General features: G+C 39.9%; 2 protein-coding genes across 2 annotated transcripts; both read left to right on the top strand.

Moving 5' to 3' along the window:
- The first annotated feature begins 4,804 nt into the window (after positions 1 to 4,804).
- LOC113964935 (stromelysin-1-like) lies at positions 4,805 to 11,261 on the top strand. Its single transcript, XM_027677714.1, has 10 exons — positions 4,805 to 4,947; positions 5,089 to 5,333; positions 5,789 to 5,937; positions 6,032 to 6,163; positions 7,016 to 7,177; positions 7,580 to 7,799; positions 8,952 to 9,085; positions 9,642 to 9,801; positions 10,622 to 10,725; positions 10,922 to 11,261. The coding sequence occupies exons 1-10, from the start codon at positions 4,843 to 4,845 to the stop codon at positions 11,029 to 11,031; spliced, it is 1,521 nt and encodes a 506-aa protein (XP_027533515.1). The 5' UTR covers positions 4,805 to 4,842; the 3' UTR covers positions 11,032 to 11,261.
- Positions 11,262 to 14,416: 3,155 nt separating this feature from the next.
- LOC113964919 (stromelysin-1-like) lies at positions 14,417 to 24,142 on the top strand. The gene is given in 13 exon segments (XM_027677702.1): positions 14,417 to 14,433; positions 17,056 to 17,173; positions 17,939 to 18,014; positions 18,017 to 18,179; positions 18,271 to 18,431; positions 18,732 to 18,857; positions 19,350 to 19,511; positions 19,646 to 19,802; positions 20,842 to 20,975; positions 21,506 to 21,665; positions 22,920 to 23,020; positions 24,044 to 24,095; positions 24,097 to 24,142. Coding segments are annotated over 13 exon segments (1,473 nt in total).
- Positions 24,143 to 25,790: the final 1,648 nt, after the last annotated feature.

Here is a 25,790-nt window from a genome sequence, read left to right on the forward strand (position 1 = left end):
AGGGGGATAGCTGGAATACTACACACTCTCTAACAGACATTTGTTGAAATAAAGAAATAATGGATTGCACAAATGATGTTGATTTCCAGCTAAAGATGGTAGACCACAAAGGTAAAATTCATATTTGGTACTCATGCTCTACTGCTAGCTATTTAAGGATCAGTGTAGACCACTATATAAAATGTTGATCATATCCAGATCAAAAAAGGGTCAAAGAAATATGAAGATATAAATGAATTCAAGGTTTATTAATGTACAAGTCTCCTTCAAAAAATGGACCCCTGCCACACAAAGCTTAAGACTGCACCAAGCACTGGTCAAGTCCATTACTCATTATTTAAAAGGCTTGTTCTAATCTCTGTGCTGGAATAAATAAGTATGTTGAATCTATCACAAGTCATCTGTACCCAGAAGACTTTCTACTTAAGAAGCACACAAGAAGAACAACAGATACTGTATGAAATTCCAACATTAAAATATACAACATGAACTAAAGACCAAGATTGACAGTAGCTGATTACCTAAATTTTCAAGTGGTAAAGAGGAAATAGTGAATGAATTGAGTCTCATAACCACAGTGCTTCCTGCCTCACCCACTGCTCAGGCCATGTCTAAATACAGAGTATGGCTCCCATATATTGCCACTTATGAAATAAAGGTGCCATAATTGCAAACTATTGTATTCCAGTTTAATTCTGCAAATCTCAGAATTCTTGGGCATTGGATTCTGTCCTAACTCTTGTTCACTGATGGATGATATCAATGGACTGAAATCACTGTGTGACCACGCCTTTTAAGCTACCAAGTCACACATTGCTGAGAGGAAATGACATGCAACCTATGGAACTTGTTTATACACTAAATACAAGTGCGGAAGTGATTTCAGCTTTGTTATTGATGATAATACTCAAGAGGAGGATACCAACATCAAAAAAAATCTGAATTTCTGTTAAATTAAAATCAGCCTTTGAGCCTATACCTACATGCCATCTCTCAGTTTGCAATGGAACCTGGACAAAATGCTCAGATGAAGCAGAAAAGTAACTAACATTTTTACTATTAGCAGCTCCATATTATAAAACTAGGATGAAGAGATCCCACTGATAAATTGAAATATATGGATAGACAGGCAAAATCAGGGAATTCAAGTCAATATCTATTTCAGGCTCCGTTTCAATACTCTCAAAATAATGTCTTGCAGAGAGAGATTGAAAGTGTTTCACTTAGACTGAAAGTGTTTCATTTTCAGTAAATATTCTCTGGTTTCCCTGAGTCTTTTAATAGCAGACCCGCTTTTTTCCATGTCACAAATTTTCTCCTTGCCTATTTCCCTCAACCAATTATTTCCTATGATCTGGCTGTTATTTAGCAAAGACTGTCTCATACAATGATGTAAAGGGCTTGTGTCTTTTTCTGTTCAGTTATTGTTCCTCAAGTCCCAGAATCTCTTTGTATGAATTGTATCTCCCAATTCAATTCAAGTGAGAAAAACCAGCAGCTTCTTCCATATGGGGATATGTCCAAGTCCTTTATACCATGTCCTGCTTCTTTGGCACAGGTAGGTTAAAGAGGCAGAGTTTAGAAACAGTATGGGTGAAGAGAAGGTGCGAAAGAAGACATCTACAGAACCTTCTAAAAATTTAGGAGATGAAATCATAGTGTGTGCATGTGTGTGCTTATTTATTTCAAGCTTCCTTTGACCTAATTTGCCATTGTTTAAACGGTTAATGACAATTGTTTACATGACTATGTTAAGTATCCTTCCACTTCTTTCCATAAGTAAAAAGTGCCAAACAGAACTGGAATGACATGTCTGAATGGAATCTTAATCATATGAGAATGAGAAATGGAAAAATTCCCAGGTAGAATTTTAACAAATCTGCTAAAACCCCTGGAACTTGGGCTAGACCCCACAGGATAATACAGTTTACCCTGTCAGAGGGCAAACAGTGCTATGGTGGAGGAGTATCAGCCTGGATGTTGTCAGGCTTTCAGTGAAATGCTCTGTTCTACTGCAGGGGTCTTCCTGGGAAAGCACCCACTCCTGTCTCTGAGCTCATGATTAACTGCTGGCAATATGGGATGTATGAGTCTGAATCTCCGATGAGCCAAGGGAAGAAATGAGCAGTATTCCTGGACTCATTCTGGCTGCTTTGCTGCTGCATAAGCTGACAAGGGTCACCACTGTCATCTGCATGTCTGCATGGTCTCCAACCCAGCTGGAGGACACCAGTAACTTCAGGGTGGATGGGAATATCAGCATCTTGTTATCTATGGGGCCAAGGCATGAAACAGGCATATGACCTGCTCAACCTTGTCCAGAATTAAGTGTTTCTGACACTGAAGCAGAATTCATGAGCCGGTCGACCTATAGGTAAGGCAAGAGTGCCATGTGAGGTCATTTCTTCAGTTCAGCTCAGCTCACCCCATTTAAATTCAAGCTGTGTCTTTGCCAATAAATCTTCACCCTGTCCTCTGGCAAGGTAATATTCAAGCACCTTAAACCTCTGGCCAAAGCCACAACACAGTTCTTTTAGCATCCTGCAATGCCTACACCCAGGAATGCATACTCATATTAGTTTGAACACTACAATCCACTGTCCTTGAAGTCAGCATAAGAAGGCAAGTCACTTCTTGGATTCCCATGCAAAGATTACACTTGCTCATACATCTCAGAGCCATGCAGACTGCTCAGCTGTGAATTTTACTCACTCGTGCTGCCAAACACAGTCATAAGGCAAGATATAGCTCTTCTCCCCAGCTCCAGCCCTCACCAGCCATTCCATAAATGTCAGCTTGAGCGTGCAGGCAACAGGTCTGGAAGCAGAACCCAACAGCTATGAAGGAGCTGTAACGTGCCTATTGGCAGCCATGTAAAAGTCTGTGAGAAAGAATGGCTTCCTAAACATTCAAAAGGACTAAAATGTTTGCCAACTGGTTATGCTGCATGTCCCACTCTGACTGCTTCACCCCTAGACATAGCAAACAGGGAGTTTACAAAACATTTAGCTAAAAGCAGAGAATAAGGGCCATACGGAAGTTGCTGCTGCCAGGTGTGGAGATACAAAGACAATATTTAAAATGGCCCTGCTTTGTGTTTGGATTTCTTTGTGGAAATGCAGATGTCATGCTCTACAAATGCAGTTTGGGATGCTCCTCCATGACCAGCAGAGATAAACCTTGCTGCTGCCGAAAGGAGAGGTCCAAGCATCCCAGCATGCCTGGCTGCCTTCCTGCATCCCTGTTTCCATCTATGATATACCACCCTTCATTCATAGTGGTTCTTCTTCCCCCCTAGGGAGCCAGCGCAATTGCTAACTTCAGTAGAAAACTATCGTTGATGGGGTTGAGGTTGTTTTTCTGGGCTGTTTCCTACAGCTTCAGCCCACTGAATCAGTTCACTTAGATCACACTTGATACCAGAAGGGCACAGGAAAACATCAAGAGTGCTGGTCAGGATGGGAAGACCCCTTTACAGCAGCAGCAAGGTGTTCTCATCCCTCTTCAGCCTTAGACATAAACATCTGTGCCATTTCACTCAGGGGTTCAGGGACATGGGCTCTGACCTGGGTCACACATATAGCGTGACCTTACTCCAGACAGGCTGTCCAACTTTAGTTTCCTTTGGAAGGAGGCCATGCCTTTCCCCAGCCCACCTTGCAGACTGCAGAGCTCAGCTGCTGTGGTGCTAGGCTTGTTTTTATGAAGTCTCCAATATGTTTGCTCTCACTGTCAAGTGGTTTCTTTTCCTTCTTTTTCTCATGTTCAAAAAGAAATGGATTATTTTTAGCTCATGTTTCTCCTTTTAAACTTGCATGCGGTCATTAAGTCAACATGGGAGAATTTTGCTTTGAAGGATGGATGCCTCAGAATGACAGGCAAGAGAGAACCAAGTGACAGTGGTTCTGCAATCCTGCATTTAGTGCAATGCACCACGTTCAGAAAAGGACATAGGAACTGAAAGTAGGACTTCTGGGAAATTGGGCAACTTGTAATCTATGGCTCAAATCTTTGTCATTTTCCATCTGAGGTTGAAGATATTTATTAAAAAGTTCCACTGAAGACTCTTGTATCCCAAAGGTGCCTGTAGTTCTCCAAGGCAATTTCTGCCATTTCCGCTTTAGCTGTGAAACCACCCTTGGCGGGTAGGCCATGCAGACCAGGTTACCTGATATGTGCTGCTCTACTGAGACCTTCACATTGTGGTGTGGGGGAACAAGGGGATAAGGCCATAAATTCATGATTACGTGGGCCACATAGCAGCACAGATGATGGTTCTCTAATAAAGCTGGGATATCAGGTTGAAAAAAAGAGAAATGAGTAATTTGTATAATTAGCTATGTCACTGAAATTATCAGGGACAAGATGGGCTAAAGGAAGGGGTTCTTCCCTGGAGTGCTGAGGTCCTGCATGGATACCACACTGAGAAAATTGAAGGACAGTTTCTGGAGGTCCCATCTCATGTACTACAGGGAATTACAGATTGTTGTCCCTCACAAAGAACCGGGTTCCTTTAGCACCTCTGGAAAATGAGGTTTTACCTCTGGTTTTTACCCAGTCCAGTTTAGGAATGAAAAAAAACCCAACATACTGTCCAATAATATGATTGCGAAATCAGGGGATTTTGGGCAAGGTAAACTGTCATGTGTTAGCTCGCTTCTAAAACCAAATTTGTTTTCTGTGTTTCTGTGGGAAATCAGAGGATGTTATAAGCTGAGTCATGCCATTATTGACTTTAGCAAGCACAGCACTGATATAAATAGTGAAACACTGGGGAGTCTTAGGCAGAAGGAGAAGAGATTGAGGTCTTCTAGCAAGGGCTGGTAGGACAGGGAGACCAAAATGAAGACAAAGATCCTTCTTTTCCTTGAGTTGCTATATGTTGTGTGTTCTTCTGCTTTTCCAGTGGTTCCAGAAAAGAAAGAAGAAGATACGCAATTTGCTAAGGTAAAGACTACAGGCAGAACTTAAGAAATAATTTCTTGAGAAAATGAACATACTGATGTATTAGTGATACAGAATATTTTATTATATGCATTGGAAAAGAAAGTTTTATGTTCTAAACTGTTTTTTTTTCTTCCCTATCAGAAATATCTGGAAAACTTCTATGATTTTAAAGAAGAGAAAAGTTCTCTTTTTAAAGCAAAGAACCTCAATCACATGGCTGACAAAATCCGAGAGATGCAGTCATTCTTTGGGCTAGAGGTGACTGGGGAGCTGAACCATAAGACACTGGACATGATGAAGCAGCCTAGATGTGGAATACCTGATATCCGTTCATACAGCACCTTCCCACACAGCCCTACATGGAAGAAAGAAGATGTGACATATCGGTAAAATACATTAAAGCATGTTTTTCTCTACACTACTGGGAAGCTTTGTGAATGCTAGGTAGAAGCCATGTCAACAGGTTCTTTACTATTTATTCCTGTATATCTCCATATAAAAACTCCATTTAGGATGTAAGGGCCATGAATGTGGGGACTATTCAGGCTTCCAAATAGTGACAAAAATACCAAAATAGTTTACATTGCTTAGTTAACAGCCTACAAAATAATATACACAGTGGATAGGAGGGATGCAACTGAGGGTGTATATGTTAGGGTTTCTGAAAGACATGAAAGAAAACTGTGAAAGCTTCATCTGTTATGTAGGCAAATATTTTGAAAATAAACAACTCAAGACACATAGATAATAATAATTATTGATTAAAATATTTGACCTTAATACCATGTGTCCCAGTACATGTGATCTAGTTGCTTTTAATTCCTTTGTCCTTATTTCACAGGATTTTGAACTACACTCCAGACATGCTGCAAGCTGATGTAGAGGAAGCAATTGCAAAAGCCTTCCAGCTCTGGAGCAGTGTTACCCCTTTGAGATTCACCAGGGTCTACAGTGGTCAAGCAGATATAATGATCTCCTTCGCTGCTGGATGTAAGGGGATTCTGTTGCCTGGGAAAGATGGTATTTGTCACTTTTTCTTACCAAGATGATGAAAAGCATAATTTTTTTCCCCTCTTATTTTTAGTTCATGGTGACTTCTATTCATTTGATGGTCCAGGAGGAACTCTGGCTCATGCTTATCCCCCTGGCAGTGGGATAGGAGGAGATGCCCATTTTGATGAAGATGAAAACTGGACCAAATTTACTACCTATAGTGGTAGGTACTCTTAAATATTGTGTTGCCTGTTTTTTAATAGACAGAGTTGTCCTGAAGATGCTGTAAAGTCACATATACCATGGCAGTAGTTCCAGTACTTACTGACACGTAAAATGTCAGCTTAATTTAGTAAAATAATGCTGCGTATTTTGATCTGGGCTGCAGTCATGACAGTCTCCTGAAGTTAATGCAAACAGCAATTACAGCTCTAGTAAAGGAAATGAGATTAGCATGGAATAGCAATATTGGGTAATCATGACATTGTAAGACAGGGAATTTTCACCCTCAGGTAATGACCTTAAAAGTTGTAATATAACCTCTTGTTGGTTTTTTTTTTCCCCCCTAATTTAAAGTGATGTATATCTTTAACTTCTGGAAAGGAAAAAAAATCTTGAGTTTATTGGTAAAAGATATTAAATGAAACAGTGAAGTGTTCTGGTTTCCAGCAACATCTAGAGATTATGTTACATTTTACTGGTCTTTTTGAAGTAGTTACCAGGTAAATTTCATGTCATTTCATGTCAGAAATCTGTCTAGATGACTAAAATATTCTCACCTGGTTTTTAGTCATTATTAACATTAAAGAAAAATTGTTTCTTTGTTGGCAGGAAAATTTCTGCAACATGGGCAAAAACTATTCCCAGATTGGTTTCCCAGTGAGAAATAAGTTTTTATAATTCAAAACTCATTTCTTCTCCAGGATACCAGAGAGCCTCTTAATTGGGACACAGATTTTACTGGTTTTTTAAGACCAGAAACAATGTATCATGCATGAGAGGATGGCACCTCTATCCCACTGCGATACAAAAAAAAATTAGTAAATGTTTATTCTTTGTGCTGGATTTTTTTTAGGATACAACTTATTTCTCGTTGCTGCTCATGAGTTGGGCCATTCATTAGGTCTTGGTCACTCCAATGTCTTTGGTGCTTTGATGTATCCTATATATATGGCTAAGGATACAAGGGACTACCAGCTTCATCAGGATGATATTGACGGCATTCAAGCCCTCTATGGTAAGCAAGAAGAATCCTTTTTTAGTGAATGATGAATAATAATTTATAATGAATTTTACCCAACAGCTAAAATGTACTGAAATTTCTACTGGAAGAAGGATACTCTGGTTTAATTTCCTGTTACTATTTTTGGGTAAACCTCTTGGGGTTTTTTGTGGCTAACAGTCTGTATCTGCAAAATAGGCTGTATTCATGCCATTTAGTTAAAAGATCCAAGTCTTTCTTCAGTGATACCAGAGGAACAGCCCATGTCTGCAGTATTAAACTCTCTTTATCTTCCACAAAACGATGGTCACATGCCAAGTAGCCTATGCATTTGGCTTCATATGGTACATCCTGAAGCTCTGCAATATGAACTACTCTGATCCACTTTCCAATTCTACACTTATCTATTTTATAAAGGACCCCCCAGGGATTCTCCTGTACTTCCAACAAAAGCTTTTACCCCCCAAGAACCGACTGAACTGACACCTCCAGAAGCAACAACTGAAACATCACCCCGGCCAGAACCAACACATACAACACCCTCCAAACCCCCATCAAGACCTGAGGACTGTGACCCTCATCTGACTTTTGATGCTATCACCACTCTCCGTGGGGAAACACTGTTCTTCAAAGGCAGGTAAGTGCTTTTTTTCCTAACAACACCTTTGTGTGAGATTCACAAAGGCAAAACATAAAGTTCATTTTGAGGAATTTATCTTCCATTGGTTAAAAGGAAGATATTTTCTTATGAAAGTGTTAAGGTAAATTTGCTAAATTTTACTAACCCACCTGGGCTGGGTGAGTAACATGGTTTTCTGATGGGTGAGTAAGCCATCATACATTATCACCCACGTCTGTTAGAATTGTGCAAGGCTGAATAATTCCAGCGTAACTTCTCATCCTGTAGCTGCTTCACATGCAGCACTGTCCTCATCACACTGTCCAGGTTGCGGGCCAGGGAGCTGTAGAAAATGTCACTTTCAGTGTCACTCTGACCTAGGAGTCTGCACTAGACCACTGCCCAGTGATGTCTATAGGGAACCCCTGCTGTTACAGGTGTTCACTTTTGGGACACACTCTAACGCTAGCACTGTAGCAGGTTGTTGGCTGGACACATCCACCCTGGCGAGGGAGAACGGAATGTCAGGCCCAGGATTTCACCTGCTTCTTGTGTTGGTAGTTGCATTTTAATTGAACAAGCTCCCTTTGATGATGCGGGTGTGATTTCCCTTTTAAAACATATGATGAAGAATTGTAGCTTAAAATCTTAATAATTTTCAAGGAAGAGGAGGAAGGAGCAGTTCTTCCTTAAACTGGGTTTTAACATGTTCCTCAAGAATATTTAATTAACATTTTTAACCAAACTGAGGTGAAGAATGCAACTGTGCCTACCTGCATGAGTCATGGCAAAGAGAAAGCTGCAATTGTCACCCTACCACAGATACCACAGGTTGTCCTAGACAAGCCATCAGGATGCCAGTGGAGAGGTATACAGGGCCACCAGCTCTAGGTGAACCTGCTTGAGCCAACAGGTTGAATAAGATGACCTCGAGATGTTGCTTCCAACCTCCACTATTCTGTGGCCTCGGAGCAATGCATAGTAAAGGGCAAATACCTGTCTGGGAGCAGGGCAAAGTGAAGCACTGCGATCACAAAAGGGGTGATATCTCTGCCTCATAGGGAACACTGACTCCAGAAGCCAGACAGTAGGCTTTAAAGTGTGTTTCTGGGCTCCTGATCTACTAGTGAAGTACAGATAATGAAACACTGCTGTTTTCATTTCTATCAGCTATGTCTGGCGCAAAAGTCCATATTTCTCAGAAATTGAGCACGACACCATCTCCTCTTTCTGGCCATCGCTGATAGCTGGCTTTGATGCTGCTTATGAGGTTGACAAGACTGATCGAGTGCTATTTTTTAAAGGTATTTCTCTTACATTTCCATCTGTCCTTTTTATGAACGAATGAAGTTATAGGAATACTGCTAATGTTTTTTAATAATAATGGAAGCAATATTACACTAATATTCATACTAATTCTAATACTAATACTAGTACTATTAGGGGCTATTCTTAATATTGAAATCCATTCTGATTTTGAAAATGCTGTTACTGCCATTAACCAATTCTGCTTCACAACATTCCTGTACAATATGGTATTACTCTTCTTTGGTCAGTGAGAGAGAAGATCATAGCTGAGACAAAATTTGTTGCTACATTGTTATTTAAATACATTTTTAAAGGTTCCAAACACACCTTTGTTGACCTTTAACTATTGAATATATAACTTAACAACTATAAAAAGTGGAAAATCCAACAGCTGTGAGGTATTCAAACTTATGTGTGCCCTAGAGGGTAAGTTTTTCAGCAGAATATTTGTGCTGTTTGGTGGCATTTACAACACAGAAAGCTCTGGGACTTTGATGAAAAGCAGATCGGACTCCTCAATGAATCCCTATAACTTTTTCTGTTTTCCTGTAGGTGACCAGTACTGGGCTGTCAGTGGCTACAGTATAGAGTCAGGCTTCCCCAAGCCCATTCAGAACCTGGGCTTCCCCGCCAGTGTCAGGAAAGTTGATGCAGCTGTTCATGATCAAAATACCAAGAAAACCAATTTCTTCGTAGGCAACAAGTACTGGAGGTAAGGATCTTTCCTCTTCTGTACAGCAGATAACCAAAATAGCTTTTAAAATCAAGTTACATTAATATCCTCTTGTCAGTCTTCTCAGACTGTAAAAGCTGAAACTCAGAGGCAATTACTCCGTTTTTTTCACTCAGGTCTTTTCATAGAACAAAGTCTGTAGCAACTGAGGTAAAGACAACTTTCATTTACCCTTACCAGCCTGTTATTGACAAGCGAATGAGCTTTGTTTATTAGTTAGGAAGCACTATGAACTTAGTATAAAAAATATGAGTAGACTTTGTTGTCATATCATGTATTCATTCAGTAACTATTAAAGGGCAGAAGTGCTCTATGAAATCTATAAATGACAAATCAATTAAGAAAGCTACAGAAGGACATTAAAATATGTACTTCTTAAGAAATTTCTTCATTCAACTAAGCAGTAATCTTAGCTTTAATAATTAATCTGCAATATTATCTTAAAAGAGTATTATTATACCATAAGTTTACATTCCTCTTATGGGGTCACTCCATAGATTGTGTGCTGTCAAATTAAATTAAGTTCGAATAATTATTTAAGTTTGTTGCTCAGTATAAGCCTTATTGTCAGTCTCTGGGAGTGAAAGTGAACCCTTTAGTCTGATATTCTGAAAACAGGCCAGTAAAGATGTAAATATTCACATAGACAGGATTCACATAAACTGTTCTATGAGATCACAGATGCTTGCAGTTACTGGATTTTCAGCTGAGAGTAGGCATATTTTGTAAAAATTCCATCTGGTTTCAACATTGAACATGCCATGCTTATTTTCGGTTTTCATGCAATTTCTTTATTTAGTTTCAATGAAAATACTCAATCAATGGAAAGGGGATATCCAAGAAAAATAGCAGCTGACTTCCAAGGGATTGGCCACACAGTTGATGCTGCCTTTCAGAAAAATGGTAAGTAAATTAAAATGTAATTAAAAAGAAGTAACCCAGAAGACCACCAACCAATGCCAAAAATATGTATCTCTCTAATATATATATTAAATGTTTGTTTTGATTTTTTAATCACTCAAGAAAATATTAAGTGTATAACAGTAGGTATACAAAATTGAAATATTAATTTTCCAATATTCTATCCTTCCATTTCTAGGATATTTCTACTTTTTCCATGGATCAAACCAGTATGAGGTTGACATCAAGAAAAAGAAACTCATCCGTACAATGAAGAGCAACAGTTGGTTTAATTGCAAGAAATATTAAGTGATGGTGCAGGGGTGTATTTCTACCAGAAATGCTTTCACATGTTCCTTGGTTCTAAACAGTATTATTCAGCTGTTACTGTGCATCTGAGTCTGAAATGATGGCCTTTGACAAACTTAATTTAAAACCGTAAAATGTAAAACCTAATGTACAGTTTTAATTTATTGTGTTCTCCAACTATTTATTAATCAAGTTGTTTTTGAGTAATAAAGTGTTTTGCTCAAGTATAGCAGTGTTCTTTGTGTTCTGGTTCAGTCCACTGGAGACAAGGCATCTGCTATAACCGTATGCAAGCCTGAACAGCATCATGACCATTTTTAGTAGGGCTCAGTGTCTGTGGAGGGAAAGTTAAAGTGAAGAAGAAGTAGGAGGGCAGTTCTGGCAGACAATAAGAAATTACTTAGTGGACAGAGCAGGGAAACAAAGACACTCAGGAACAATGTGGGAGAGGCATAAAAGATAAGAGGAGATCCTACACAACAGTGTGTGAAGGGAGAGACTGGAGCCTGGGACTCACCTGCAATGACCCCATGGCAAAGTAACAGAGCGGTCAGAGCAGGGATGGAGACAGGTGCCTGCTAGTAGATGGGAGCATGGCAGTGAGCTGAAAGGACCAGTGCCCCAGTGCTGCTGTGGGTCGATTTGGTGAGCGGAGTCATTCGTATAGCAGAACATGAACCAAGAGAGAGAAGGGTAGGTGTCCAGTTTGGGGATGGAGGTAGCATGCAGCCAGGTTGGGAACTGATCACAGGGTCACAGGGAGTCAGTGGATTAGCCCTGCTGTGCTGTGGTCATGTGGCTTGGGAATGGAGTCAGGGCTGGCAGTCCACCTTGCAATGCTGAATAATAAACCACTAACAAGAACTACTTCCCGGAGCAAACAAGCCGAAATTATAAGAAAATCCCAGAATTTTTATGTAACTACCACAGATGAATCCTCCAGAGGATGAGTGGTGAGACACAGAGAAAAGCACATCTGCTTCCTCTGTGCACCTTGTTTGGGTCCCTCTCACAGGTCAATATCTCAGTGACCTTAAACACCCCTTGGGGTATAAGAAAGCTTGGCTGAAGTCCATCCTATCTTTGAAGGGATTTAGTTTCATTTCTCACAACACTGGTGATGTTGACTTGCTATTCCTCTTTCTCTAGAAGCATCGGCAAAGGTAGAAAGAGAGGATGGGAATGGTTGATAAGGACAGTATTCCAGTTAACACAGCTCAAACCCCATTAGGCAGAGTTGAGATTTGCTCCTGGTTTTCTGCACAGCATAGATCCCTGAGAGATCTGGTCAAAACACATAATAACACCTGTTGCACCATCCATCCGGGCCAGAGGAAGCCATGTGTCTCCCAGTGTACCCACAGACCCACTGTCCCACTGTGCTAGCAGACAAGACCAAAGAAGGGCAGCAGAGATGCCTTTGAATGGGGCTTTGAGAAACCTGTCCTAGTGGAAGAAGTCCCAGCCAAACACAGAGGGTTTGGAACTAGATGATCTTTAAAGTTCTTTACAACACAAATTATTCTATGATTCTATAATCTTGGAATATCTCTTCTTTGCCATGTTCTCCTCCTCATGCATGCTAGATTCACTCTGAGCACCTCTAAAAGCGAGGTATAAAATGAATATAGGTTAGAAGTGGCTTAATAGTCAAGTAGGGACTGAACAGCTCAGCGTTGCCACAAGGGCAGTGGTGCATCACTGTGAAGTCATGGACTGACAAGTGAGTGAGTTTACCTGGCAGCAGTCCAGGCAGGGCAGAGACATAGGAAAACTGTGTTGCCCCAACATCTCCCAGTGTCTTTCTCAATAGCTTGTGCTGTGTACACAGCATATCCTGAAGAAACTTCAGTTCAAGGACTTTAGATGACACCAGGGTTAGGCAGGGTGCTTGTGAGTACTGTTTGTACATAAATAATGGGATTAATACCCTTTGTTTTTAAAAATGCCTACATGCTTTGATACCCTAAATAGATGCCTTCTTATATGTGAAGGCTACCTTCATAAATCAGGTCTTTAGGATCTGATTGTTGACTGAGACTAGAAAGTGGTTAAGGAAGAACAAAAAAGAGCATTTCAGCAACAGTGAAGCAGAATACCATTGATGTTTACAATGACTCACATTATATTAACATATTTTTGTTATATATGGTTGGTACAGTTTTTTTAGTTATGACCCCAAGTAAACAGCAAAATTAAAATACTCTCTCGACCTCTGGGTATTAATTAGCTTAAACTCCCAGTACCTGAAAAATGAGTGATATTTACTTGGATGTGAAGGAAAATGTAGAAAGTGTAGCCTGGAGGATAAATGGAAGACAATATGGCATGGATTTCACCAGGACAAGGGGACTGGTGACAAATGTTAACCATGGAATTTCCATCTGTATTTCTGTTTTCTTAATGTCTTAAACTTTGAAATGAAAGAACGTTACTTTTTGTTTGGGAAAAGCAATGAAATTCCTGGCAAATGAAAAACATAATTCAAATGAGATTGGAAACAGGAATGCTGCCTGGCTACATTTAGTGGGCAAGAGATTTCTTGTAACCATGATTTTCTTATAACTCATAAATGATTGCTGGAATTAAAGGCCTCTTGGGTACCAGAAGGGGAAATTTGTCCATAAATGTAATTTCAAGTACTTATCCTATGTGAATATGAACTTTCCCTGAAGTCTGAGGCCAGGCACACCAAAAAAAAAAGAGGCACACCAAATAACATGTTACGTCTGAAATTATTGACAGCACAACTGTTGTCCCAGACCCAATCTCTTGCACATGAAATCTCAGGCAAAAATGCCTGAATGACTTCACCAACAAAGAGCAATGGTGACCTGTGTACAAGCTGACTGGAACTAGGGGGCCCCTTCAGTGAATCAGCGTTACCATGCTGAAGATAGTTATATAAAAGCCAGAAGTAGCTCACACACTCATATTCCTGAGGCTAGGTTTGTGCTGCCAGGCCTGAGAGTTTGCAGCATCGCCAGGAATGAGGTGCCAAAGGCACTGAGTTAAGTAATGCTCATGGCAGCACAGATTTGCAGTTCAGAAGCTTCCTGTGCACAGAACTGCTCTCCCAGTTTTAAACTGGGGATTACCAGAGTCTAGCCTGGCCAAGACACTGAGGGTACATAAGGCAGCAGAGTGGGGCAGTTTCAAGCTCTACACAGTTAAGCTTTTGACTTTGCAGAACAATTCAACTTAATTATGTCCTATTGAGGCTCTATGAGTTGTTCTTTTGCTTTTCTCTATAATACAGTATGCATTAGTTCTAAAATATATAAACTGTGCACTAGAAATAACCTTGCCAAAAAATGAGCAACTTCTAACACTTCTTGCCAGTGTTACATGTCTTTCTTGGGTACAGCTAAGAGAGGCTGCGGCTATGGGAATACATCCAAGGCAAAAGATTGACTCCAGGAGAGGGGGAGAAAAGGGCAATCTTAGAAGCTCACCCAGGCACTTTTACAGGTTGAAAAGAGGAGAACATAACAATGACTTCTTTAACCCGAGCCAATAGATTGGCATTATATATTGTACTAGTTATTAATAAAGCCACCTCAAAGGACAACATCAAAGATCTCTGTGGTTATATAGTTTTCTTCATAAAGCATATTCTAGGTTATTGGTCTCTTGAGGGCAATGGTGAATAGTATCAAGCAAAATGAGAAAGAGGTTGACAGAGTAGCAAAAGCACGTGTTTGAGAAGGCTGATAATCAGAAAACCATATACATTTCATCAACAGCTTCCCATATGATTTTGATGGCTTCTAAAGGCCCTCTCATTAGTGAAAAAGATAAGTGAGGAAAATTTATCAAGTACTGCCAGCTGAAAAGCTTCTTCTTTCTTCTAGTATACATGGAGATAATATGGGAAGAGAAAAAATGTTGGAAGTCTATAGCGGGGCTGTAAATCCCAGAAGCTATTTCTGCAAAGAGGCATTGTGGGTGTGTAAGCTGCACAGGAGAACTTTACATCCAATATTTAGATTCCTCTCACCCACTCAGAGACACTTCACATAACTATGTGAGGGGAGTCATCAAACCTCCCTCAGGGGATCGCTTCCCCTCGGCTCAGCTGCCCCATTTTTGGGTCCTTTCCTGAGCCTGTCCACCTCCTTCCAGGGCTAGGGAGAGGGTCTCTGCCCTAAGGGGAATACTTCAGTTAGGTATCTGCTCTTAGGGTACGAGTTCAGTCCCCAGTGACCAGATAACCCCTGCAGAATCCCACCGGCCTTGCCAGGGACTGCTCTTGTTTCAGCTGCCCAGACCTACAGTCCCTGATGTCCCACCTGTGGACAGCCACAGGCACCCTGTACTCTGGGGATCCTTCTGGTACCAACACAGTACTCTTCAGTAGGAAATAATTTTAGCAAATACCTCAAATAACCTCTCCTTTCACAGCTCTGTGAAAGGGGGTTTATCTTTCTGCACATGCAACGTCCCACCTTCCCTGCAGTGCTGTGGGGGTACCCTAAATCCTGTGTCAGCCCTACAAAGAAGTATCAGATACATAGGACTGTCTTCAATGGCAGTAAGCATCTCTTTTCAGGATTCCCAGGGACTTCACCATCACCACTGCTTTGTCCTCATTTGCGGCAGTTCATGGAGGGTGTGACTTGACTGGATGTGGAAAAGTGGACCCAATGCTAGAGTGGACCTGTTGTTGAGAATCAGCAGTTCTCACCACCAATGACAGACATGGAGAACAGAGGAACTTCTCCTCTGACTAGGACATCAGACAGTTTGATTCAGAAAACTTCAGTGCTTTATTATCGATGATGAAAGAATGGGACTGCAAACACACATGATTCCATTTTGGGATTCTCCACAGATCTCTCTCTGTGCTCCCCTTTTATTAACCTCCTCGGGTAAGCAGCACCTGGTGCTGACATTCAGTTAACTAGAATTCCCAGGATTTTGCTGACCTGATGTTTTAATTTCACACATTCACACATTACCATTCTGTGATTGTTTTCAATCACAGTATAAACCATGCGTGCATTAAGCAATTTTCCACTTTGAGACCACAGTGCTCAGTCAAGGTCGACCCTCTTTTTTGGTTCTAGTTAACTGAATGCAGGTGCTCAGCTTGTTCCCACACTTTATAAAACCTTATAGTAAGTATAAAAGGAGACTGTGAAATAAAAAGTAATTGTGCAATTCTCAGAGAACAGTGGAAAAACTGCTGAATAAAAGTAGCACAAAAACATCTTGGTTCAATTTTTATACTTTTTACATATGCCGGGAGAATTTTTTTTCATTTCTTTCTGTAAATTCCACATTTTCCTCCAGACAAAAGGAAGTTTCATCCATGTGAGAACTGTATTAAAGAAAAACTGCATAAACAAAACACTGCTTCATCAAGCAGGGAGTTATAGCACTGCCAGAACTATATCAAAGGGAAAGATGGTGGCAGTATAATAGCCTCCAAAAGTACATACTCCTGTACAAACAACTGCAGACAAAACAAAACAAAACAAAACAAAAACAAACAAACAACCAACCAAACAAACAAAAACAAACAAAAAACCCAAACAAAAACCACAGCCCCACCCCCAAATAATCAAAAAACCAGCCAATCACCACCACCACCAAACACCTAGAAGACAAATTTTCTGCCTGTTCTATAACCTTCTGTGAATGTTTTTCCCTTTAGGTACTTCAACAACCCTTTTGAAATCAATACTAACTTTGAATGGGAAACATTAAAGAGATATGCTTTAGGTTTTGGTGAGTAAGACTAGATTGTAAAAACTAAAATATTAATAAGTTTATTAAAATGAACTACAGGTCTATTATCTTCTCATTAATCATATTTCCATGTTACAAAAGCTGCACAAGGGTGGAACTGGATGAAAGACAGTACCAGTCTGTTTTATGATAAAACCCTTGTTTTGCGTGTTCTGTTGCTAACTAGAAATTGTGAGCATCAATGAGTCAGGGAAAGCTTTATACAGCAAAAAAGTACTACATAAAGGTGAAGCTGGTGTGTGGCAGACAACAAAAAAGACTTCTCTAAAGGTTAGGGGAACTGAGAAAGGAGAACCTCCCATTTTTCTTGTTATTATGTGTGGCACTTTCTTGTGCTTTTCCTGCAGATACAAGACAGAAGAAGGAAGAAGACATGCAAGTTATTGAGGTGAGGAAGGCAGACCTTTGGGAAGATCTTTAGCAACTGTTGAGCATCCCTTGCAGTCTCTGTAACTAGTAAACACTGGCTGAGGAGCTTGCAGAATAAATGACATAATGGAATAGTTCTCAAAATGGTGGGTGGTGGGGAAAATGAAGGGTGGTGTAATCATGATGACAAAGGCTTCTTTAGTCCCAACTCATCTTGCTTTATCCTTTTTAGAGAACAATTAAACCCAGTGATGTATTCACTTGCTTGTTGATTCTACAAACAATTAAATTCCTCAGTCAGTCTAGGTTTGTTTTGCAGTTCCGGTGGAAACACGGTTATTTATGTGACTTGTGGTACTATGAAACATAGGTCTTCATAAAATAAGTTGGGGTTTTTAATGAATTATTGCTGTCAAAAATGTGGGGAAATGGGATAATACTGATGAAATTTTATATTCAGTCATATATTCCAAACTGCCTCTTATAAAGGACTCTGGGTAACCCCAGGGCACAGGGTAAGTGGAGGGCATCTTATCAGAAAATGCTAGACAAATACTAATTTTAAATGTATTTTAAGTTAACTGCAAAAGTGATAATATAATGTAAAAAACTATCATTAAGAGAAAAAAATATTCATACAGGCTTTAACAAACTCAATTGTTAAAGCCATAGAACAGAAAGAAAAGTGGTAGAGACACATGACTAAATGATGTTAGCATAATACCTTGTGAGCTTCAAAAGCAAACACCATTGACTGTCTTAAATTATCTATTTTTTTCATTAGAAGTATCTGGAAAATTACTATGGCTTTAAGAAAGATGGGGAATCTTTTGTTTGGAAAAATAACAGCCCAGTGACCCAAATCTGAAAGAAATGAAGGAATTCTTTGGGCTGGAGGTGACTGGAATACCAGATTCTGGCACTTTGGGCTTGGTACAGAAACGTCGCTGTGGATTCCCTGACATAGCTGGGTTCTCCACCTTTGCAGGAGAGCCAAAATGGACGAAGCAAGTTCTGACATACAGGTAATTACAGTGGAATTCTTCATGTCAAGATGGCATACTCCACAGCGCAAGTGGCAAAAACACAGTTGGTTTTCTATCTTATATTTTGAAGGATATTAAACTACACACCAGACCTGCGTCCAGCAGATGTCAATGCAGCAATCAAGAAAGCATTAAGTGTCTGGAGCTGTGTGACTCCACTGAAATTCATCAAGAAGGATAGAGGTGATGCAGACATAATGATCTCCTTTGCAGCCAGAGATAAAACTCCAAGCAACCATTATGAGTTACTGTCAGTTTACTGCCTGTCTGGAGCAGTTGACTTGGAATGCTAATGATTTCTTCCCATGAATAGCATATGTGAAGTTCAGAGTCAGGTTGAACAAGCAGACAAAAAACACAGTTCTTGCTCAAGGTGCTATGGCTATAATTCTTGACAGTCTCTGGGAGAGGGTATAGAGGCAGATGAGGAGAAGGAGAGGGAAAAATGTAAGGAGCTGCTTGTAGTTCACTGGATCTATACCTACCGTACTCTGAACACCCCATCAGCTCTGTATGGAATTTGCTCCTCAGATCACAATAACTTCATCCCCTTTGATGGCCCAGGATGGTCCCTTGCTCATGCCTATGCACCCAGCAAGGACATTGGTGGAGATGCTCACTTCGATGAGGATGAAACCTGGACCAAACGCATACAGGGTAAGCCCTTCTTGAAGCAAGTTCCATATGAAATCAAGGATGCAGTGTCTGTCTCTTCTCTTCCTTACGAAGTGCTTAAATTGCTACTGATTTGGGGGAGCACTGTTCTGTGATTTCCATAGCTATAAAAAGCCACTGAACCCTCTGGTTAAGGGCTGCATTGGATGGAGAATTATTTGGGAGGGGGCCCCCTTCTCTCCATTCCTGCAACCTGCTTGCTTCTTGCCAACAGTTATATCACTTGCACTGGCCCAGGGTCCTTCTCCCACACTGACTTCTACAGGATCTACAGGCTATTTCTTTGTACTCTGCTATAATGATTTCATTATTTTTCTTTCTAACTAGAATTTCATCTCTAACTGAATTTCCCACGAGAGCTTCACTTGCTTAGGCAAGCAGTTCTGAAAGCTTCTGAACTGCCTTATGGCCTTCAATGTTATTCAGAAGAAATGAAAACACACAGCTCTCATATGTTTTGTTTGTTTTTTTCAGGTACGAACCTGTTTTATGTTGCTGCCCATGAGTTTGGCCATTCACTGGGATTCTTCCATTCCAAAGACCCCAATGCTTTGATGTATCCAGTTTACAGGAAATTTGACCCTTCAGTACTCCCTCTTCATCAGGATGATATTACTGGCATTCAGTACCTCTATGGTAACTCACAGTTATTGACTAACTAGCAATTATAATTTCAAAAACTTTGGAATACCTTACAGTGACATTTTTGTGTACTGGGTATACCTCAATGAGTTCTCTCTATAATTTCTTCCATAAACTGCTTCTTTTAGGACCATCTTCTAACACATACAATGATCAAAGGGAATCTACTGAGATAAAAGACACAATTGAGCCAAAAGATCCTGCACTGCCAAACACCTGTGGCCTCAATTTAACTTTTGATGCTGTCTCCACTTTCCGTGGAGAAATAATGTTTTTTAAAGACAAGTAAGTCAGCTTCTAGTAGTAAAATAGCTGGGTATCATTTTTTAAATTATGCCCCACAGCATGGGATAATAACTTCAGCCATTCTAGACAGGAAGGTAAGACAGGGAATCAGGAGAAGAGATGGAAAACAAAGAGGCTGATGGAAAAATGAAAAGAGAAAAGGATAAGGAGGAAGATGACCTGTGGAACAGGACATGTTGTGAAAAGAGTGGAGAAAGATGGCTCCTCTGCAAACAGACTGTTTTCACTTTAGGTTGTAAGCAGGTCCCAAGTGTTTGGCATCTGGGAGAGTTCAGCTTTGGCAAAACACAATTCCAGCTCTGGTACACTTGACACCTTCATTGCTGTCCTTGCTTTGAGAGAGCTGAGGGTTTACCAGTCTTGACACAATACCTGCTTGAAGAACTTCTGTAGTGGTGATTTTGTATAATAATAAAAGGAAAGGATAATAGATTCAGTGCTAAACTTAGACAAAGTGTCCCTTTCCAGGGCATGACATCCCAGGGTCTGAAGGAGAAGGGTAAAGGAGATGATTCCCCTTCTTTTCATGAGATATGGCTGTGCTTTCCCTGCTTCAGACCCTCCCTAAAAATTAACGTTGAAGCAAGTTCTGACCTCAGAGTTTGGAGTACACAAGGCCAGTAAAGTGTTATTTTGCAGAAGAGCCTCACACACACTGACTGTTTCTCTAAGCTGGTGCTGATAATCCCAGAGTGGGCTTCATTCCCAAAGTCTTACCCCATACCAGCCATGTGATTCCAGGTCTCTCTAAGCTCCATTTGAGGGAAAACAAATGTTTTGACCAAACAGTTCCTCTGTTTGTTTCCTCCTATTTTAGATGTCTGGATCAAGATGAGAGCAATCCCAACATGGAATTAACTTTCTTTACATTAAGATTAGGGGAGCTTAATGTGACTACTCAGGGTACGTGATTGGGTTTAGTTAGATAAATCCTGCCCTGATTGCCATGATGTGGTTTCATGCATTAGTGTGTGTGAACACCTAATTTTATTTAAAACCTGTTCTATATTTATGTAAGACATATTTGGTGCAAACATCCTGCAGTCAGAACAGCTGATTTTAATTTAATATCTTCGTTCTGGCCATGGCTGCCACCTGGTGTTGATGATGCATATGAAATTTCTGAAGAAGATGAAACCATCATTTTTAAAGGCAAAATGTTGTCTTTTTATTTTCCCATGTTGTCTTCCAATTAGCCTTGAGAGTTTGTCTGGCTTAAAAACTACTTAAGCTCTTTCTGTAGGATCCAACAAGCTTGAATTTAGTCTAAAAATCGGTGTGTTTCAATCACAGAGATAACCAAAATATTATCTAAGATAAAGAACATGTATCTTATTTTTTAATATCCATACAGAAAAGTTTCCCTGACAAAATAAATGTAATGACTTTTTTGGGGGGAGGAAATTATCTATTGAATTTAAAAATGATGCCACATGGTTCTTCCAGACTTGTGGGAAACCCATATAAATATGAAGGAAGACTGAAATTTCAGTTTTCACAAAAAGTGATGAGGAGACCTATTGCTTTTTTTTTGGACTCTGGAACTAATATGTAGAACGTTTTCAAGTAACCATTATTTTATCTCTGCATTTTTCCATTAGAAGATTAGCTTTCATGGAAGGGATTATGTCATTCCCAGAAGAAGATTCTGATAATATGTTGTCATCAACTTTTCTTCATAGGGAATGAATTCTGGGTTGTGAAAGGAGATACCATACTTCCTGGATGCCCCAAAAAACTCTACACCCTGGGCTTTTCAAAGGATCTTACCAAAATTGATGTTGCTTTTTATAATGAAAATGAGGGGAAAACATATTACTTCATGGTGGACAAATTTTGGAGGTAATATTTCCTGTGCTACTTTCCTAAACAGAAGCAAACATAATCACATGATCAATATCCTGCCATGATTTAGGATGCATTAGTCACACACTTTTGGTGATCTCTTTCAGTGTCACAACTGGCTATGAAAAAATATTTGAAACAGAGGTGAAACTGTGCTTTTAGCTTTCCTGTTAACTGATATAACTATTAAATATTTTATTTATTTATTTATTTTCATTTATCTGCCTTGGGAAAAAAAGCCATTCTACAGCTCCATAAGTCATCTCAGGAAATCAGTCAGAACCTCATCATTTATATAAAAATGTTTCTATGGAGTAAGAAGGAGAATCCCACCCTTTTCCAGTTACTAACAGATAGTTTCATAAAGTTGCTGATAAATGCTATGTACTGCAAAGAATTATCTGCTGTGCATGGTTATTGTTTTCTCTTTCCAATTCAGTCCCTACTGCTCAGGTTTTTCTTACAGGACATAGATTTCTAACAGCCAAAGGAGGTGCTCCTGTAATGAAAGCAGTAATTAACCTTAACTTTTGTAGATGAACAACAAAACTTCTCTTCTGCCTGTTATCACAATGCCCAAGTCATTGTGCACACAGAGATCACCCTGAAGTAACTATTCAGACACATATTTGCAGTTTAAGAAGAAAATCAGACTTCTACATTTTAAGTAAAATTCTGGTAGCTTGAATGATTTCAGATGAGACGTTTGATCATTAAATCTCTTGCTGAGCAAAGTTATCAGAAGAGGAAGGCTTTCAGAAGCCTTCTTATTCCAGCATTTATAGATAAAATGGACTTTACTAAAAATGTAATAGCTTGCTGTACTTACGTAAAATGACATAAAATAACTTATAACTTCAGAAAAAAAACATATAAACCAGATAAACATTTCTTACAGAGTCATGACATGAAAGCAATCTTTTTATAATATATTATCTCCTTTAGGCATGGTCTCCTAGGAAAAAATATTAAGTATTAAGTATTAAGCAGATTTACGACGATGGTTCCAATATCAAGTATTCTTAGATGTATCTTGAGGTGCAGTAAAAAGAAGCAATTCTTCCAGTGCAGCTACTAGAGTAATAATTATTTATGGCAAATTGTGTCCCTCTCTATGCTACCTAAATGATACTGAAAATCTTTAATGAACGCAGTTACCTGTTAATAGGTAGAAGGTAATGAGGTGAGATTATTTAGTCATGAGTTGTTTGCAGTTTTCATTGACCCCAGGTTGTTTATCATTTTTCTCAGTTATGATAAAAGAAGTCACTCTATGGATAGAAAGTCATTAGTCATAAGAGATGCCTTTCCAGCAATTAATGGGAAGATTGATGCTGTTTTTCAACATGAAAGTGAGTAACTGTTCTTAATAAAATCTGTATGAAATGCTCAATCATAGCGCTGAGAGAGCCTGGGCAGAGAAAGACACTTCTAAATGATGCTCAGAGCCCTCAAGATGACCAGTAAAACCCTGAAACAGTCACATAACGCTCCCATACTTCGCTTTGCCCCTTTGAAAAATAGTGATGGTATGCCTTTGATGGCAACTTCAGATCTGGGAAGGCTGTCTCTAAGGGACAGATAAATCTGTATTTATGTTGACGTGCACATCACATTATGAAGAGCACTACCCAAGACAGTGATGTCTCAATAACATAAGGTTTACCTGCTGTGAGCAAGGCTATCACAGCCTGGCCCTCTGCCATAAAATGGGACTGCTTTGAGTCCCAATTGGCACTAACTTCTCCTGCATGAAGGTGAATACTGCTTAGACAGGGAGATGCTGGTCTAGACTCAAGGATACACCCACACTGCCAAATGTCACAGCTTCCCAGTTATCTCCTTGCTCCTTATATATTTCTTATCAAAACCCATGCAGGCTAATTGTTTCATAGCAAATCATGCAATTTCCTCCAAAACAAATCTCACATCTGGTGCTGGGGGGTCCTTAGCTATAGACCTCACTCCCAGAGGGCAGTGTAGATGTGACTGCCCCAGGCTGGATATCTCCTTCCCTGCATAGTATCTGGCACACAGGTGGCTAGAAATGCACTCTTCTGGGTGGTTTCAACACAGCTGATGTGTACCACCAGATATTTTAAACTAAAGAAACACTCAAGATACATTTTTTGTATTGTCATCTTGGGGGATTCAGCACATTATGCAGTGTGTGCATGGCCGGTTTGCCATGGAAGGTGTTCCCATGCTGCTGTACAATTGTTTGCAGAGGTTACACCTGGGAGTAGATGCTCTTGGCAGCATAATTGTATGCAAAGGTTACTTGAGCTCTTTCTGGATGTTGTTAAATCATACTAATCTTTACATCTACAGTATCATAATTCACCTGGTTTGATTGTTGTCTGTTTTTTTTATAGACTTCCTTTATTTCTTCTGTGGAAGAAAGCTATTTGAATTCGACATTGATAAGAAGAGTTACACGCTTCCTAAAGACAGACTTCTGGTTTCCATATTAAGGAAATGAAATCTGTAATGGTGTTGGAAAGAATGTAGTGTTATTGCTCCAGAAACACTTTTTCTTTGATAAATATGTGGAATGCACAGGTACTTTAGCGTTAGTCAGTAGACCTCAGATCCTGCATGATCTGTGTTTCTGTAAATAACAGAACAGTATTTAACATACTGATGAGTATACATGTATGTAGATAACATCAGACTGACTAGCTTACCAAACAACAATGCAGTTTTTACTCTTGATACAAAATTTTGGCTTATTATATCCACCATCATCTTTTCACTTGTCATGCTGTACATCACTCTACACAGAGCCCCACCATGGTTCCAGGAGTCCATGAGGAAGAGCATTTCTGTTCCTAAAGCTAGGATTACTTTCAACCAGTTTTAGATATTTCAAAGTTAAACAAGCAGACTAATCAAAGCTACTGGTAATTGTTGCAGTCCGAAATGTGGATACCAACAGAAAAGGAACTGCTAGGATTAAACAGGAAACCTAGGGCCACAGGGGCTGGGAAAAAACCACTATCTAAAAGACCAGACAAGATCCATTGACATTCATTTCATGTGGATTGTCCTGATCTCCCCCAGAAGGATGCAGAAAGACTTTGCATGATGCTATCAGTTATCTCATTGCTTTCTCCCTCCTTGTGTAAATCCTTAATTCGGGACAAGCTGACCACCATTCCCAGTATAATCTTGCTTACTGGAAATATCAAATCCTTTTCCCCCAAATTGTAAATACTGGATGTGAGAAATGTAAATCCATTGTAAATCACTTATGTCACCCCTCTTACTGGAAATGTTAATAGATTGTGGAATCCCCTGTTTGGAATAACCCTGCCTCCTCATTAGCATGGAAGCCCCCCAGACCCTTAAATAGCGTTTACATGTTCAATCAATCATTCCAGCTTTTTGCCTCTATATCTGGGATTGTGGTAACTTTATTAGACCCTTACAGCTCATAATTACAGTGAGACATACGGGAGCTCCAGAGAGCAATCCCTCCCAGCCTGAGGTGCATGTTTAGAGGCGGAAGTGTTCCTTTTTTTTACTGACTGGAGAGGCAGGGTTGGACACCTGATTATAGAAGGCTAAATTTAAGTGTGATGAATTCTACTCTAAGGTATTTATTGGTATATGTGATTTGCCGTGCAATGTGTTGGAAAACCATGTTTGAGCAGGAAGGTTGGTCCAGATGACCCTACTGTGGTCCCTTACCCATTCTGTGATTCTGTGATCAAAGGGTCATCTCCACAGACGCAGGAGCAGAGGAACACACTGGCACGTAGGAAAGACCCAGTCACCCCTGACCTGTCTCTGCTCCTCTTCAGTTTTCCCTGGGGAGCCCCCATTGCCTGGGGGACACCCATCATCATGTGTCAATGGGAGAAGGTCCCTCTCACCTCACAGGTTGAGGGGTCACCGCCAGGGAGATAGGGATCAATATCTAGGGTAAGAGCATTTGGGGATTTTATAAAACTTATCATGTCATATTTGAAGGAGACTGTGGAAATGTTCAAAATTTATTGTGAGTTGATTAGGGGAAAGACCAAAGGCAGGGAAAAGGAAGTATCAAGGTAGATTGGGGAGGAATAGGTTTGGGAAAATAGAGGGATAAGTGGATGAAAATAATTGATTGCATGCAAA

This window comes from Neopelma chrysocephalum, unplaced genomic scaffold, assembly GCF_003984885.1.
Source record: "Neopelma chrysocephalum unplaced genomic scaffold, ASM398488v2 Primary Assembly neopelma1_43, whole genome shotgun sequence".
Taxonomy (NCBI): Eukaryota; Metazoa; Chordata; class Aves; order Passeriformes; family Pipridae; genus Neopelma; species Neopelma chrysocephalum.

Coding starts and splice junctions, on each gene's coding strand:
- LOC113964935 (XM_027677714.1), top strand. CDS start 4,843: ATGAAGACAAAGATCCTTCTTTTCCTTGAGTTGCTATATGTTGTGTGT. Junction 6,164..7,015: donor CAAATTTACTACCTATAGTG/GTAGGTACTCTT, acceptor GATTTTTTTTAG/GATACAACTTATTTCTCGTT. Junction 9,086..9,641: donor TCGAGTGCTATTTTTTAAAG/GTATTTCTCTTA, acceptor GTTTTCCTGTAG/GTGACCAGTACTGGGCTGTC.